The sequence below is a fragment of the Lepidochelys kempii genome, chromosome 3, assembly GCF_965140285.1.
Source record: "Lepidochelys kempii isolate rLepKem1 chromosome 3, rLepKem1.hap1, whole genome shotgun sequence".
NCBI lineage: Eukaryota > Metazoa > Chordata > Testudines > Cheloniidae > Lepidochelys > Lepidochelys kempii.
Genome location: NC_136382.1, coordinates 70,372,506 through 70,388,845, shown reverse-complemented (window position 1 = coordinate 70,388,845; position 16,340 = coordinate 70,372,506). Strand labels below are relative to the sequence as shown.

General features: G+C 38.8%; 1 protein-coding gene across 6 annotated transcripts in view; it reads left to right on the top strand.

Moving 5' to 3' along the window:
• Window positions 1-16,340, top strand: part of MDN1 (midasin AAA ATPase 1) — a 163,263-nt gene that overhangs the window by 9,401 nt on the left and 137,522 nt on the right. For 5 of the 6 annotated variants that reach the window (XR_012157991.2, XM_073336749.2, XM_073336748.2 and 2 more), the window contains exons 2-8: window positions 4,873-5,099; window positions 6,774-6,998; window positions 9,675-9,782; window positions 9,881-10,073; window positions 12,008-12,220; window positions 14,276-14,407; window positions 15,941-16,044. Coding sequence is in view for 5 of the 6 variants with exons in the window: in XM_073336749.2 (XP_073192850.2) it covers window positions 4,873-5,099; window positions 6,774-6,998; window positions 9,675-9,782; window positions 9,881-10,073; window positions 12,008-12,220; window positions 14,276-14,407; window positions 15,941-16,044 (1,202 nt within the window). In the remaining variant the exon portion in view is untranslated. The remainder of the gene's footprint in view (window positions 1-4,872; window positions 5,100-6,773; window positions 6,999-9,674; window positions 9,783-9,880; window positions 10,074-12,007; window positions 12,221-14,275; window positions 14,408-15,940; window positions 16,045-16,340) is intronic. The other variant, XM_073336750.2, reaches the window with a different exon arrangement.

Here is a 16,340-nt window from a genome sequence, read left to right as displayed (position 1 = left end):
CCCAATCTTTTTAATGGGTTTCAGAGTAGCAGCCGTGTTAGTCTGTATTCGCAAAAAGAAAAGGAGTACTTGTGGCACCTTAGAGACTAACCAATTTATTTGAGCATAAGCTTTCATGAGCTACAGCTCACTTCATCGGATGCATTCAGTGGAGAAAAAATATATATATTTTTAATTTCTACTTGAATGGAATTTGTTCCATACCCCTAATAGTTTTTGCTGCTCTTTTCAGCATCTTTTCAAATTCTACTATATCTTTTTTTGAAATGGGGGCCATCAGAACTGCATGTATTATTCAGTGTGTGGGTGTACCATCGATTTATGTAGAGGGATTATGATATTTTCTGTCTTCTTATCAATCTCTTTCCTGTTAGCTTTTATGACTGAAGCTGCACATTGAGCAGATGTTTTCAAAGACCTACCCACAGTGACTCCAAGATCTTTCTTGAGTGGTAACAGCTAGTTTAGACCCTGTGGTTCTGAATGTATAGTTGGGATTATGCTTTCCAATATGAATTGCTTTGCACTTATCGACAATGAATTTCATTGATCATTTTGTCATCCACTCAGCCTGTTCAGTGAGATCCCTTTGTAACACTTTGCAGTCTGCTTTGGACTTAACTATCTTGAGTAATTTTGTGTTGTCTGAAAATTTTGCCACCTCACTGTTCACCCCCTTTTCCAGATCATCTATGAATAGGATGAACAGTACAGTCCCAGGACCGATCCTTCTGGGACCCTGCTATTGATCTTTCTCCACTGTGAAAACTGACTGTTTATTCCTATCCTTTGTTTCCTCTCTTTTGACCTGTTGTTGATTCATGAGAGGGCCTTCACTCTTATTCCGTGACTGCTTAGTTTGCTTAAGAGCTTTTGGTGAGGGACCCGGGGTGGATTTGATTTACATCAAATTGATTTAAATCATAATTTAAATGGTTGGTTATTTCATTTACCAAAGGTAATTGAAGCAGATATTTATGAAGTCATTGGGAGGTGAACTATCTCCAGTTCATTAGTATTAATGTATTATTAGTATTAGTATTAATGTAGTATTAATCATTAATATTTGGAAGATTTTCTTGCCATGCTGTATTAGGAGGAGAACATCGCCAGACAGACATTTAAATTGTTTTATTTAACTAAAACAACGTTATGTATTCTGGATTTTTTTCTTCAACAGCAAACATATAATATTTTAACAAAACAAGCATATGAATTTTTGAATGTAGTTAAACATTCAAGTTTTTTAAAATCAGGTTTGTTTTTGTTAACATTGTTTTTAACTAAAATAGTTAAATGAAATATTTTTTTTTAAAAACAGAAATTAAATCGACTATGTTAGCCAGGTCAACATGAGAAACTTAAAATATTGGCTTCTGCAGCTAACTCAGTTGTCCTCACCTTCGTTTTCCTGTTTGTTCATAATCTGGAAAAGAAAAACAAGCTTTCCTGCTTTTTCAGGTCCCAAACGATTTCTCAATTTGGAATGAATTAGTCCAAAGGAAGAAAATATTCTTTCTACACCGTCAGAAGAAGCGACTGCTGTTAAAAATTAGATTATCACTTCAACAGTCTCTGAATCCAAGTGCTTAAGTGACTTCCACCAGTTCACTGGTGTGACTTTCTTTAGAACATCATCAGCAAACATATTTCTTGAATGGTTCACCATTAGCTCTGAAGTTTATTATAGTTGGCATTATTGAGGGATGATTGATGGATGTCCATGTCATTGCCAACTCCTCTTCTTCAGCAGTTAAGGTTTGACCCTGGTCCCGAGTATTGAGAATATTTGCAAGAAAATGAGCTGGAGATAGTGCTTGTCCTATTCATTTTTTTTAATGCTTGTAATTTAACTCTGTCATTGCATATGTCTCTTTCTAAGATCTCACTCAGTTCCTTCCAATTTTCAACAGTGTCAGCAATAAAACGGCTGTTTCCCTGCATTTTGTTCAAGGCTACAGAAATAGGCTTCAGGGTACTCAGCATGTGTTCAACATTTCTCTTAAGCCCAATGCTGAGAACTTTGGCTGCTACCATGGGGGCCCTGGACTTTATTCTCTTAGTTGGCAGCCTAAATTTTACCTCGTTGCCTGTAGAACCAAAGGACTGTCTCAGAAACAAAATAAGCATCCCTGTTAGCTGTCTTATTGGAGTAGCTAAGGATTGAGTAGACTTGGAGACTAAATTACTCTTTCACCCTAGATGTGATCCCTCCATGCCAGTACTGAGGTATGTGAGTGGTATAGGGAAATTATGCTGGTGCTGTTTGTGTATTGGCTCCATGTCTAGTTGGCAGCCAGTGTCAAGTGGAGTGTCCCAGGGGTCGGTCCTGGGGCCGGTTTTGTTCAATATCTTCATAAATGATCTGGAGGATGGTGTGGATTGCACTCTCAGCAAATTTGCGGATGATACTAAACTGGGAGGAGTGGTAGATACGCTGGAGGGCAGGGATAGGATACAGAGGGACCTAGACAAATTGGAGGATTGGGTCAAAAGAAATCTGATGAGCTTCAATAAGGATAAGTGCGGGGTCCTGCACTTAGGACGGAAGAACCCAATGCACAGCTACAGACTAGGGACCGAATGGCTAGGCAGCAGTTCTGTGGAAAAGGACCTAGGGGTGACAGTGGACGAGAAGCTGGATATGAGTCAGCAGTGTGCCCTTGTTGCCAAGAAGGCCAGTGGCATTTTGGGATGTATAAGTGGGGCATAGCGAGCAGATCGAGGGATGTGATCGTCCCCCTCTATTTGACATTGGTGAGGCCTCATCTGGAGTACTGTGTCCAGTTTTGGGCCCCACACTACAAGAAGGATGTGGATAAATTGGAGAGAGTCCAGCGAAGGGCAACAAAAATGATTAGGGGTCTGGAACACATGACTTATGAGGAGAGGCTGAGGGAACTGGGATTGTTTAGTCTGCGGAAGAGAAGAATGAGGGGGGATTTGATAGCTGCTTTCAACTACCTGAGAGGTGGTTCCAGAGAGGATGGTTCTAGACTATTCTCAGTGGTAGAAGAGGACAGGACAAGTAGTAATGGTCTCAAGTTGCAGTGGGGGAGGTTTAGGTTGGATATTAGGAAAAACTTTTTCACTAGGAGGGTGGTGAAACACTGGAATGCGTTACCTAGGGAGGTGGTAGAATCTCCTTCCTTAGAAGTTTTTAAGGTCAGGCTTGACAAAGCCCTGGCTGGGATGATTTAATTGGGGATTGGTTCTGCTTTGAGCAGGGGGTTGGACTAGATGACCTCCTGAGGTCCCTTCCAACCCTGATATTCTATGATTCTATGATTCTATTGCCTGTCTTATAAAGCCTCAGCTTCTCATCTTCCACAAGTGATAAAATTAATACCCAATTTGCCTGCTTGGCTTTGTGTATTTTCATTGTTACCTTTTGATTTTACTATGCAGACTCATCTCTATACTGATCTATATTGTCTTCGTACAACTTATCAATTGTTACAGCAGTTAAAAATAATAGAATAGTTTTTGCTACTCAAAATCAGGCACCTGTTTTAAATTCTGTAATGAACAGACTCTTCCATGTCCCTGATGAACATAAAACAATTGGTTCAAACCACCTATAAAATAAAAATAGTAGACTCTTAGCTGGTGTCAGAGAAAAGTATGTTGTCTCTGGGTTTATTCTCCTCTGAGAGCTGAGAGGAAGTGAGGGAAACTCAGTGTTCGGTTTCACAAGAACAAAACTAATGGTAAATGAGGAGCTGGTCAAGACAATTTATGTTGTTTGGAGCGAGGGATAAGAATGTTGTATGAATGTATTTATACTGCTTTATGTTTTGCTACACAGAACCTTGAACAAGAAGGGAGATAAGTTTCCACAAGAACTGTTTTATGACTGGGAGATAATAGCAGTAGGCTGCAAAACAAAGACTTGAGAAAAGACTAGTTGTTTTTTTACATAAAGAGAATGGGAATGAACTGGTGTTGATAACCAGTCTGGGTCTTATTTGTTCTCTTTTGCAGAATTTGTGATGCATTTTCTTGTATAAATGGTCCCTTGGACATGACTGTTGAAAATATTTTTCAAAACTGCAAATAAAAAATTCCTTCTCTCAGAAGTGTTGTGTACCTTAAACACTATCAGAAACGTGGAAAGAAAGTCATTTATAGCATGACTGATTTAAGGTTTGGTGTCTTAAACAGAAATAATAAACAGGCATGTAACCCGAGGTTGTAACGGTGTTTCTTTATAACTGCTATAAATGCTTTTCAGACTGCGTAGTGGACTACGCTCCTTACTGATTTCCAGTGACAGTGGTGTGACTGCAGAGGGTGCCCTGAAGTACAAGTGTTTATGTATATATAATCAGTTGTGGAGCCCAGGTTCTGGAATGGGGTTCAGGGGGAGTAAATGACATACGATTGGTTATTGGTGGGCAGCCCTGCACTCACCCAGCAGTGGCAGCTCCTGTCCCATAGCGTTGGGTCTGGCTCCCCACTCTCAATGTTGCAAGTTGGCACATGGGATCTTAGAGTCATTTAGTTTTGTCCCTGGCTCTCTGTTCCATTATGATGCTCTCCAGAGCATCAATTTCTGGTGTGAAAATCACACAATTTCTGGTGTGAAAATTTGTGTCATTATACCTCCTTTTGCCAGTTGATTGAAAAGACACCACACACATTTCTAAAGGCTGCTGTGGGGAGTAAGGGAAGTTGGCCTCCTATCCTTCCCCACCTCCTATTACCTCTGCCTTTGCTACTTATCTGATGTGCTGCCTGATTTCTGTTTAAAATTTCTGGTTGAGTCTTAAACTGACTGGTGACGTAAGTAGCTGAAACGTGATTTGGAATGATAACTCATTTTTGATGTGATCGTGATTGTTAATTGTCCTTTTCCACTTTCTTCTCCAGATCTGGACTCGGCAGGATCGCCAGTGTATTCTCAATGCCTTAGCACAGTTATTAGTGGATAAAGAATGTACTCTACTGATTGGTCGTCAGTTTCGACCAATCCTGCTGGATTTACTGGAAAGAAATGCAGAAACCATTAATGCTGGTGGCCAAATCAACCACGATCTGCATGAAAGGCTTTGTGTAGCAATGAGCAAGCTAATTGGTGACCACCCTGATGTGCTTCCGTAAGTGATGTGATGTCTGCTTGTGTGATGTTTGAACTTGTTCGCTGTATACTAGGTAGTGCTGACTAGTCAGTAGATGGATCTTCTGGCTATGGGAGAATGGGTATTTTCATATATTTTTATTGCCTTGGTAATGGACATTTCTTGAATTGAAACTCTGACTGAGAAAACCCAAGCTTTTAAATTAAAGGACATGTTTAAATGAATGTCTGGCAATGTCTAACATGATATGCATCTTTTTCAATGATTGAAATAAAATAGAAAAATGTCTGACGTGCATGGTAGAGAGTTATGTGAAAATTATTCATTGGCTAAAATTTTCAAAACTATGCATCTAAAATTAGGCTACTAAATCCAAATTTGACCTAAATAAAAGTGGTCAGTACTGGTTCAGCAAATTGGAATTAAACCTCTCTTGACAAGATCTTAACACTGGTTAGTGGAAATGGTGCTGACCACTGTTTGTCCTTGTAATCTGTATAATCAGCACTAGTCAGTTAAACTGACTGTTGACAAATGACTGCTAATGGTTGTTTGCAGTGTGGTGGTAGTAGTAAGTGGTGGTCTCGGGTTACAGTAGAATCTCATAGTTACGAACACTTCGGGAATGTAGGTTGTTCATAATTCTGGAATGTTGGTAACTCTGAACAAAACATGATGGTTGTTTCTTTCAAAAGTTTACAACTGAACATTGACTGAATACAGCCTTGAACTATGCAGAAGAAAAATGCTGCTTTCTCTTTATTTTTTTAGTAGTTGACATTTAACACAGCACTGTACTCTATTGTCTGTCTGTCTGATTGTGTACTTGAGGTTCCAGATGAGGTGTGTGGTTGACCATTCAGTTCATACTCTGGTGTTTGTGACTCTGAGGTTCTACTGTATTAGAGAGACAAGGTGGGTGAGGTAATATCTTTTTTATTGAACCAACTTCTGTTAGTGAGAAAAAACAAACTTTTGAGCTACAAGAACTCTTCTTTGGGTCTGGGAAGGGGAGTCAAGGCTGGTCTACACTGGAAACTTACACCAGCATAGCTACATCTGTCAGGTGTGTGAAAAATCTACCCCCCTGAGAGATGCAGCTATGCTGACCTAACCCCCTGTGCAGACAGTGATAGGTGGATGGAAGAAGTCTTCCTTTGACCTAGCTACCGTCTCTTGGGGAGGTGGATTAGCTACAGCGATGGGAGAATCCCTCCTGTTTCTGTGGTAAGTGTCTACACTGAAGCGCTACAGCAGCGCATATGTGTCTCTCTAACATTTTAAGTGTGTGTATATATAGGCTTCAGAGTGTCATAGGTAAATACAAGATGGAACAGATACAAGGTGAAATATGTTAACTACTTATGCTAAACAGTCTATTCCACCTTGTGTTTAGCTGTGATGCTCTGAGTACCTTTCCCAGACTTGAAGAAGAGCTCTGTTGGTGAAACAAATTTTCAGGCTACGCAGAAATTGGTTCAGTAAAGGATATTACATCACCCACCTTGTCTCAGATAAAATGGTACTATTTCCAATTGTAAACAAGGCTTCATTTTACATTTGGTTTGCATTGTATAGTACCAACAATTACTGTTTCAGGACTTTTGTGGATTAGAATTCTTTTGTAGATTGTTTTCTGTGCTATTTATGCACGTTTGCCTATCGTAATGTCTCCACTTATCTCTCTCTAAGGTTTGCTCTCAGATATTTTAAGGATACATCACCAGTGTTCCAAAGACTCTTCTTGGAAAGTTCTGATGCAAACACAGTCCGATATGGGCGCAGACGGATGAAGTTACGTGATCTCATGGAAGCTGCATACCTATTCCTTCAACAAGAGCAGTCTGTATTCCGGGAATTGTGGGACTGGAGTGTGTGTGTTCCGCTGCTAAGGAGTCATGATACTTTGGTCCGCTGGTAAGTTTAAATCCAAAAATCTTTTCCATTCATGGACAAATGTTCTGAATTTCTCCTAGCAGCCTTCACTTTTAAGGGGAAAGATGAGAGCAACCTTCAGCAATACCAGACAAAGAATGTGCCACTCCTGGGGGAATTCTGCACCACTGCGCAATGCAGAATTTGCCCAGAAATCCATGTTTCCCCTACAGAATTGGGGTTGCTGGCTGTCACTAGGGGCTGCTGGACTCTGCAGAGCCCAGCTCGCAGTGGGGTTGAAGGCTCTGCACACTCTGACTGCCCAGCTTGGTCTCATTCTCCTGGGAATGGGAGAGGTCCTGGGAGACCCAGCTCTGGCCAATGGTGAGGAAGGGCAGGGCCACACCGCAATACATCCCCCAGTGGGACAGTAAAGAATCTAGGGGGAGTAAAGGCACTGGGGGTGGAGGTTTGTGGGGCTGGGGGGTGCCCCGTGGCTGGGTTTTGGGGAGAGGGGGGTACGAATGTCTGGGCTGGGGGGTGCCCAGCAGCTGAGCACTGGGTGGCAGGGAATGCAGGTGTCTTGGTTCTGGTGGCCCCCAACACACCCCTCCACCCCCTCCCCCAACTGGAACTGGTTGTCATAGGACAGGGTAGTCAATAGGTGCACCATGGGCCAAATCCGGACCACCAGACGCTTTTGAATGGACCCCAAAATCTTTTTATTTACTTATTATTTTCATTATTGTTATTATTTTTTTACTTATTTACTCTGGTGTCTGGACCTTGACTAGACCTTGACCAAGAAATTTGGACTTTGACAAAAAATAATTGACTACCCCTGTCGTAGGACTTTCTTTCACTCTCTTCTCCTGGGGGAACTTTTTTTTTTTTTTTTTTTTGGTGTTTTCTGTATTGTTGACAGGTATTTTGAAATAAATTACCAAAATATTTCAAACTGGAGTGATTGTGTTGTTTTGACAACTAAAATATGCAGAATTTAAAAATATTGTGTGCAGAATTTTTAATTTTTTTGGCCCAGAATTCCCCTAGGAGTAATGTGTTAAATTGGGGTTCAGATTTCATACATGTCTACCAATGTCTCCTAAGAAAAAGGTCTTAAGTTTCAGTTAAAATAAAAACTGTAAACATTTAAAAACATTAAAGTTTCTACTGCAAAATGGAGGGAAAAACCCCCACCCACCTACCTAACTTTCTAAATTATGATAAAGCACATAAAAGACAGCTCCTCTAAGCCTGGTGCATCACCCAGAATAGAAAGTGCACTCAGTGGGTGATGCACCAGGCTTAGAGAGCTGTCGTTTGTGTGCTTGTACTCCTGCCTCAGTTCCTTTTCCTTCTGATGGCACTGCTGTTCAATAACCCAGAGCTGCCACTTTTTCCAACGAGTGCTTGTAGATCATCTTGTTCTGGCTTGAATTTCTGAGCTGTGCCTGCACATGCTCCTCACACCAGAGCCCAAGGAAATCCGTGAGCTCTCTTTGGGTCCAGGAAGATACACAAAACATTTATAGCACCTTTTGCTAAGATCCAAAATGATCTGAAAGGTTGGGAGCTTGCTTACAATGGTGGTAGTTCACAGATGGGGTCTGTATGGGTTTCAATAGCTCTTCATCATGACTTCTGGTCAAACTGACTCCTGGGCAATGGAGTGAAGAAAGGTTAACTGTCTCGATTTTTAAAAATACACCAGTACTCTAAATTCACTTGACAGTAAGGCATGAGATAAGGTTATCATTTTAGAGTTACTGGTTCATTTACCGGAGTAGGTTTATATGGCTTTTTTACAGTAATTTTGGAAGGGAGAAACTAGCTGACTTTAAATTTTGTGCTGAGCCACTCTTCTTCTGGGGGCTTTCCTCTTTCAGCCTCACTGCACATTGATGGTGGTCAGAAAGTGAGAACTGACTAAACCTGATGAAAAATGTATTTGCCTGTCAGATTTTGTACTAAACATTTTTTAAGTTATATATTCATTATTTGAAGAGGCAGCTGTATCGAGTAGTGAAGTCAAAAGATTTGAAGTGGTTTTAGGATTCTGTTGGCACTGAGCCTTGAGCTAATGTCTTGATCTGTTGATACTATGGTCAATCTAACTGCTGAATTAGAGGAAAGCCAGATCTTCTAGAAAGCCAGATTCTCCATTTAAGGTGAAGATATCCAAGAGATGCTTCTATTTAAAAAGTGCACCTAATTGTTGTGTTTGCCGCAATATACCCTACTTATAGAAAGGCTTGTTACATTGTGAGGCACATTGTTTCAATATGTCAAGACTTGAGTCAGTTTTCTCTAGAGAAATATTTCAGATTATTATACTGTAAATAAAAACACTTAAAGAGCATTCACTGAAATGAAGCAATAAAATATGAAACAGGACACAGCAAATCATTTTAAAATGGTACTACACTTTTGCCTTGGGTAGCAAACTTTTATAGCTTACAATACAAAATTCATTGCCTCTATCAGTTATATGCCAAAAGGTGAGTCTTTTTTCTACTAAGAGTCGGACGACACATTCTTGATCTATAGCCCAGCTGTAGCTATGGGGAAGCCAATTCTTTCTCTCTACCGACCCCTCTGGGGGAAAAAGATGTACAAGATTCTTCTTCTAAAATTTTGTGTCTTTGTTTATGAATCAGAAAAATAGGTTTCTGAAGAATCTTTTGAAATCTATTTTGTTGAAAATGTTCTTTGCAGGTACACTTCAAATTGCCTTGCTTTGGTTACATGTATGAATGATGAGCACAAATTATCTTTCCTTAAGAAGATCTTCAATCCAGATGAATTAATACGTTTCAGACTAAAGTAAGATGCATTTTCACATTGAATACATTGCATGATTAAGTATATTTGGTGTAAATTACATCCAACTGCAATAATGAATGTGGATACTAATTTGACAGGCAACTGGAAGAATCACAGATGTGGAATGTGGAGAGAGCCCTTGTTTTGGCCAATCCAGACACCTCTCTTTGGCACAGAGAGAAAGGGCTGCAGTACACGCAAGGAGACATCATATCAGGTGACCTCTCTGCAAATGTAATAGCAGTATGTGGAGTTGTGCTACCAAGGCAACAACTTGTGCCTAAAGAACAGGTAGGTACAGCCTTAATTGTCTCCTAATTATTAAAATGTGAATGCTAAGAATTGACCTACATTGGTTGATTTCTTAAGTGAAGTTGAATGTATGTAGTACTGGCGGCAAATTTTATTTCACGCTGTGCCATTCACTAAGGCACTGTGAAGTGGAATGTTGGTACTTCAGAGAAGCTGTATGTTGGAATGAAGCAGTGTAAGGGTTAACACAGCGATTTGTTCGGTTTCTACATATCAGCTCTTGTAAACTGGCTCTGAGAGAATGTTCAGCAGCTACTTTTCCAGCTCTGTATAGTATCTCCTTGCCAAATCCAGAGGCTTTCTCAAGAACATGGGGTCATGGCCTAGCTAGCAAGGGGGTCTGAAACAGTCATTTGTACCTTCATGGAAATGTTTTTTTATGCCATATGAGTTTATACCCTCTCTTTGCCGGCAGTTGCTCCCCAAAATAAGACATTCTTTAACATTTATTTTTTAAATAAATTAAAACTTACTCTGTGGAGGCTGCCACTTTCCTGCTAATAGGCAGGAAAAGAAAACAAATAGGAAAATATTTCTACACTTACATTGATAGGAAAGGCACTGGACTCTGCACATTTTGGGTAGGTTTTAATATGCATATTTTAAACATGTTCACCTAAACAGTTTTTTAAAAACTTTTATTTCTTTTTGTAAACTGTTAAGGCAAATGAAGTACAGATTGACAAACTGAGAAACATGTCCATGTTCTGCAGAAAGGATCTGCCTCTAACCTGTTCTCCCCATTCCCACCCTCTGTACTTCCTGTAGCTTCAGCCAGTACTCTCAGACTAGACCACTCCCCAAACCACCTTTCTTGCTTTCGCTCTAACCTGATCTCAACTCCTGACTCTGTTCAGCCTTAGCACAAGTTGTTTAATCTAAAAGCACTGACCTGGAGAAGTGTGTGGAGAGCATCAGTTTTTCAGCACTTCTCAAACAGTGTGGGAATCAAGGAGACAGGATTTTCAACTTCTGAATTTCCCGGACTCTGTCTAGTAATAAAATTACAAGCAAAATAAAACTGTATTGACCATCTACCAATTCTTATAAGTAATTGAAACTTGTTTAAAATAGGAGTTCAAAATATTAGGCTCTTCATATTTTCAATGAAGGATAAGTTTGATTTTCTGTTCTAGCTCCTCTCTCCTTGCATGTCAGGAAAATGGCAATTTCTGTGGAATAAACTGAAGTTTTCACATCTGTAGAAAAGTTAAGATATGTTAAGAATGTGTTGATGATTCATATTACACCCTGATTGGAAAATATAACTTCCCATTAAAAAGTCTAAATGCACTAAAATAATCTGAGTAAAAGATGACGTATAATATTTAATATATTTTTGTTAATGTTCGTACATCAGTGAGTTTAGTGGCTCCACATTGTTGTCTATGCAAATATGAATAGATTCAGCACTTTAATCTCATGAGTAAGGTTATCAGTAAACAACTGCTGTTGGATTATGGTAAGGCTTTGTTCTGTAATAGGGAGCTGCTCTAATGACTTAATTTGCTGTATACATCAAAGGATTTTTTTTTTAATAGGTAAATCTGATAAACATTGGTGGAACATTAAAATAATCACTCTACCATTATGGCATCTGTAGTATGACTGTTTTTTGAGAGCAAATTAGCTCATGCATATACTTTATAGATTGTATATTTTTATTGTAGGTTTTTGGTGGATTGAATCTGTATTTTAATACTAACCATTAAGTATTGTTTGTTCAATCTGCATTCTCAATGATCCATTATATCATTTGGCATAAGCTCCTAGTAAGAGCTATATAGCTGGCATTTTCTAGTATTCAGACTCATTTTTATGAATGCTGCATTGGAGCATTCCAGTAATACTGTGCACAACTCATCTATGAATAAACACTTCAGTATGGTAACTTAAGTTCTCTACCCTAACAGGAAAGTACCATTAAGCATTTTGTGCTGGTTGAATCTACCTGCATGAATCTTCAAAACCTTGCAATGGCAGTAGCTTTCCAGAATCCTGTATTATTAGAGGGACCAATAGGATGTGGCAAAACTTCTTTAATTGAGTATTTAGCAGTCATTACAGGAAGAATGAAGCCCCCTCATATTCTGAAAGTTCAACTTGGAGATCAGACAGACAGTAAGGTAATGGAAAAATATTCCTGCTATTGGGGGAAGGGTAAACTCATTTATGCTTGACACTCAAAACCCCATCCTTATACATGAATTTACATTACTTAAGTTTTTTGAAATGTGAAATATTGATCTGCAGCAAGTCCAAATTCCTAATGGGAATTGAAGAATTTGAAAATGAGAAACTTCAAGATACGGGCTTAGTAAGCTTTAAATTCTTCACAAAAACTGCATCACATCAATTCTTTTTTTTTTTATTTTAAAGTTACTACATTTTTTAAGACTTGTGTATATGAGAGAGCTGCTCTGATTAATTAAAGGGGTGATTTTAAAATGATTTAGCTGGTGTGAAAGGCTGCGTGGACACTCTTATTTCAGTTTTATACCAGGCTTTTTTCTATTTACCTTAAGACACTTGAGAGCAGGTTTAAGTTACATTGAAACAAGTTACTTTTAAACTGATGAATGTCTACACAGGGTTTGCACTGGTGTAACTATATAGGTTTTAAAACTGTTTTAAGTTAAACTGGTGCAGCTCTGTCATGTAGACAAGGCCCTAGTGAAAATTGCACAGTTCAGATATTTCATGCATATCCTAGTGAGTTTGAGCTGATGCATTTTCTGGCTTTACACTGTGGCTGGGAGGGCACTAAGAATTTCATTTAACTTTGTTAAACACCTACAGTTTTGTGAGCAGGCTAACATTCACAAACAATGTTGACTTTGGGGATTTTGTTGCCAGATGCAGCAGCCTATACCGCTTGTATGGAAGAGCTAGTCCTTTTCATCGAGTCTTTGAAATATTTAGAAAGGTAGAAATAAAACTGCCTCTCAGAGCTTAGTTGTAAGATCACCATTTCAGGAGAGTGTGATGGGACTGGAAATAAATAGCAAAGTATAAAGGTTAAAAAAAAAATTAAATATATAACTGAACTATCCAAGAAATGCTTAGAAGAGGAGTGTATCTTTATGGCACCGATGAAGTGAGCTGTAGCTCACGAAAGCTTATGCTCAAATAAATTTGTTCGTCTCTAAGGTGCCACAAGTACTCCTTTTCTTTTTGTGGATACAGACTAACACGGCTGCTACTTTGAAAAGAATTTCTAGTGTGTTTCTAGAAAGAGCTTTTTATTTTAAAATGTATCTTATTTTTGCTTTATATATTTGACTGTATTCCAGTTTAATTGTTTCTCCTATATAGTTTGGTATTCTCTTTGTTGTGGGTTTTTCACACAGGGATGGGGAGGTAGAAAACATTTTTAGAAGTAGGAAAATATGGATGTGAAACTACAGTCTATTGGGGTATCCAGGGACAGGTGGAATACCTGTCTGTTTTATCTTTTTTTTTAAATGGGCTGCATTTCAAGTTGGTAATCTCCCTTTTAAGATAAAAGTTGTGTTTTAATAAAGATACGGAAGACCCTAGCTATGAGTGGATGCATTTAGCTGTTGTAAATTATTTCTAAAACTTCATTTTTTTTCCTATTTTATAAGTACCTTGAATAGTAACTTCATGTTTCATCTTGATGTAAAAGGCACAAAGAGTTGGGATGTGTTACATTAGCGGGATGTCAGATCAAGCCATGGAAAGTAATTGATTTAATAAAAATTGTGTATATACTCCTGACATTTCCAGTGTTAACTACTTTTCCTAAGAAGGCTGAGTCTAGCTGTAGATCACTTTGGATTGTAGCTAATAGCTGTTAAGAGAATAATAGGAGTGTTTCAAGAATGCTGTTGCTTACATTTTTCTTTGAACACTAAAATTAGTATCCTACTGAAAAAAACTATCTGAGGATGGTGTTGATATTTATAGAGCCATGCAAATCCACGGATACCTGCTTTGTATCCGCAGATATCTGCGGGCCATTTCTGTGGATCAGCTGTGGATACAAATTTTGTGTCTGCACAGAGCTCTAGAGACATTGCATCCACACAGGGCTCTAGGCAGGTTATGTGTATGACTTACATACTGGGGTTAGATATATTATGTAAGTTATTTGAGTTTATCAAGACATATAATAAACCAGTTTTTATTTATTTCTACTGGTTTTTTTTTTTTAACAGACATTACTGGGTATGTATCGTTGTACAGATGTGCCAGGGGAGTTTGTGTGGCAGCCTGGAACTTTGACACAAGCTGTCACCAAAGGACACTGGATTCTGCTGGAGGATATTGACTATGCTCCTCTGGATGTGGTATGCAATTTACTTTCTCCTATAGGCAACATTGTAAAATAAATGGGTGATGGCATACTGATAGTTGGTTTTAAAGGCTAATGCCCAATCAGCGGTAGTGTGTGCATCTTGGATCTGTTGAGTTGGGGCAGGAGGTGCAAGGGGGAGGAGAGGGGAAAAAAATGATCATTAATTAGGTAATCTGAATTGACCAATTGGTACATTCATTCTTTTTCACTCACCTCTCCTTGCCCCAGCTGAAACAGTGTAAAAGATTATACCATATTATGCTCTGGAACAAGTACTGTGACATTTATCTTAATTGATTCCTAATAGTCAGTTATAGAACTAGTGTTCATTAGAGAGAACTTTTCCTTATATCAGTGACTGGAATTCTACACTGCCTTCTACAAAGAGGTATCTCATATAAATATTATATTGGACGTTCTGCAAAAATTCAAATTCTTTCTTGCATCCAGTTATTTTTTCATAGCTCTGTAAAGAATCCTTTATGGCACTAACTCTGCTGCCAGTTTTACTTTTATTGGGATGCAGACTTTCAAACCATAGGGACCCTATAACAAAGCCAATATATAGCCTCCTTATGAATTTAGGCCTTAAGCAATTTTATGGGGCTACTTGAAATATTCTGAAGTGTCTTATTTTAAAAGATAAATTACAGTTTAATGTAGCCTGGATTTTTTTATGATATCTGTATTTTTACTTTATAATTCCGTGCTTTTCTATAAACACCTTCTCTATATTTGAGTATTTTACCACTAGAGGGTTGTATACTTCCTCACTTTTGTAGGCTGAGCTTATTATATGCACCAGACTCCTTGCATCCTGCCATCCTCTCTGTCGCCCCCAAACCCCACCCCAGCAAGCTTCTTGTATGGCAATTTCCTCGTAACCCCAGCCCTTCCTCCAACCCGTTATTTCTTTTCTTTCTGTTTGGGATGTAAGTCATTCAGGGGAATCAACATTTTATACTCTAGTGGGGTGATGGGCAGAGTTGGGATGTGGGGATATTTTTGTGATAGAAGGTACTGATGGCTGCCATAAATGAGGTCTTTGATTTAGAGAGACACTTTCCTTGGCCAATTGGAAAGAGGAGGTTTCAAACATGCAAGGGTGAAACTACCTTTTAGTCTATTGGGCTATCAAAAGGCAAGATTTCTGACTTGTGTAATGCAGTGTAAAAATTGGGATACCACAGTGGTCAGAGTGAAGAAAGATGAAAAGGAAAATGCTGATGGTCATTTTTCTATTAAAATGTGAATGCCAGCAGAAAGAGTGTAGTAATGTATTCTCTTTATGGAACTTGCTGCTGAATGATGTTAACTGGGACTGTTCAATCCTTGTCAGTGTCGCTTAGAAACATGTACCTATGAGAGGAAGTGCTGTTTCTGGCTGACTGGCATATTAAGGTAGCTCAGTATAAGTGGGCTGGTGATTCATGAAAGAAATGCAGTCTGGGTGGTTGAGCTTCTCCCAAAAGAAGTAGGAGTATTGCTTTTTGTTTCCAAGGTAGGAGTTCTTTCTCTTTTTCAGATCTCTGTGCTGATTCCTCTTCTGGAAAATGAAGAATTACTGATTCCTGGTCGTGGAGACTGTTTAAAAGTGTCTCCTGGATTCCAGTTCTTTGCAACCAGAAGGTAGGCATGTAAGGTAAAATAAACATGAGCGTTAATTGGCTGCTTTTAAGCTGAAGGCAGCAAGAGTAAGGAATTCAGACCAACATAAAGTTCAGAGGGCTAGAATGCGATACACAGACTTCATTAGTCATAAAACATGTAAAAGAAATGCATTAAATATCGAACAGCCTTGCAGTAGGACTGGATTTATACTGTAGCATCTTATGCAACCATTACTTCAGCAAGATTGAAGGCTTTGTAGGTTAAAAGTAAGAAAGTCAACAAATATTCAGATTGGATGGTCCTTCATTTTCCTT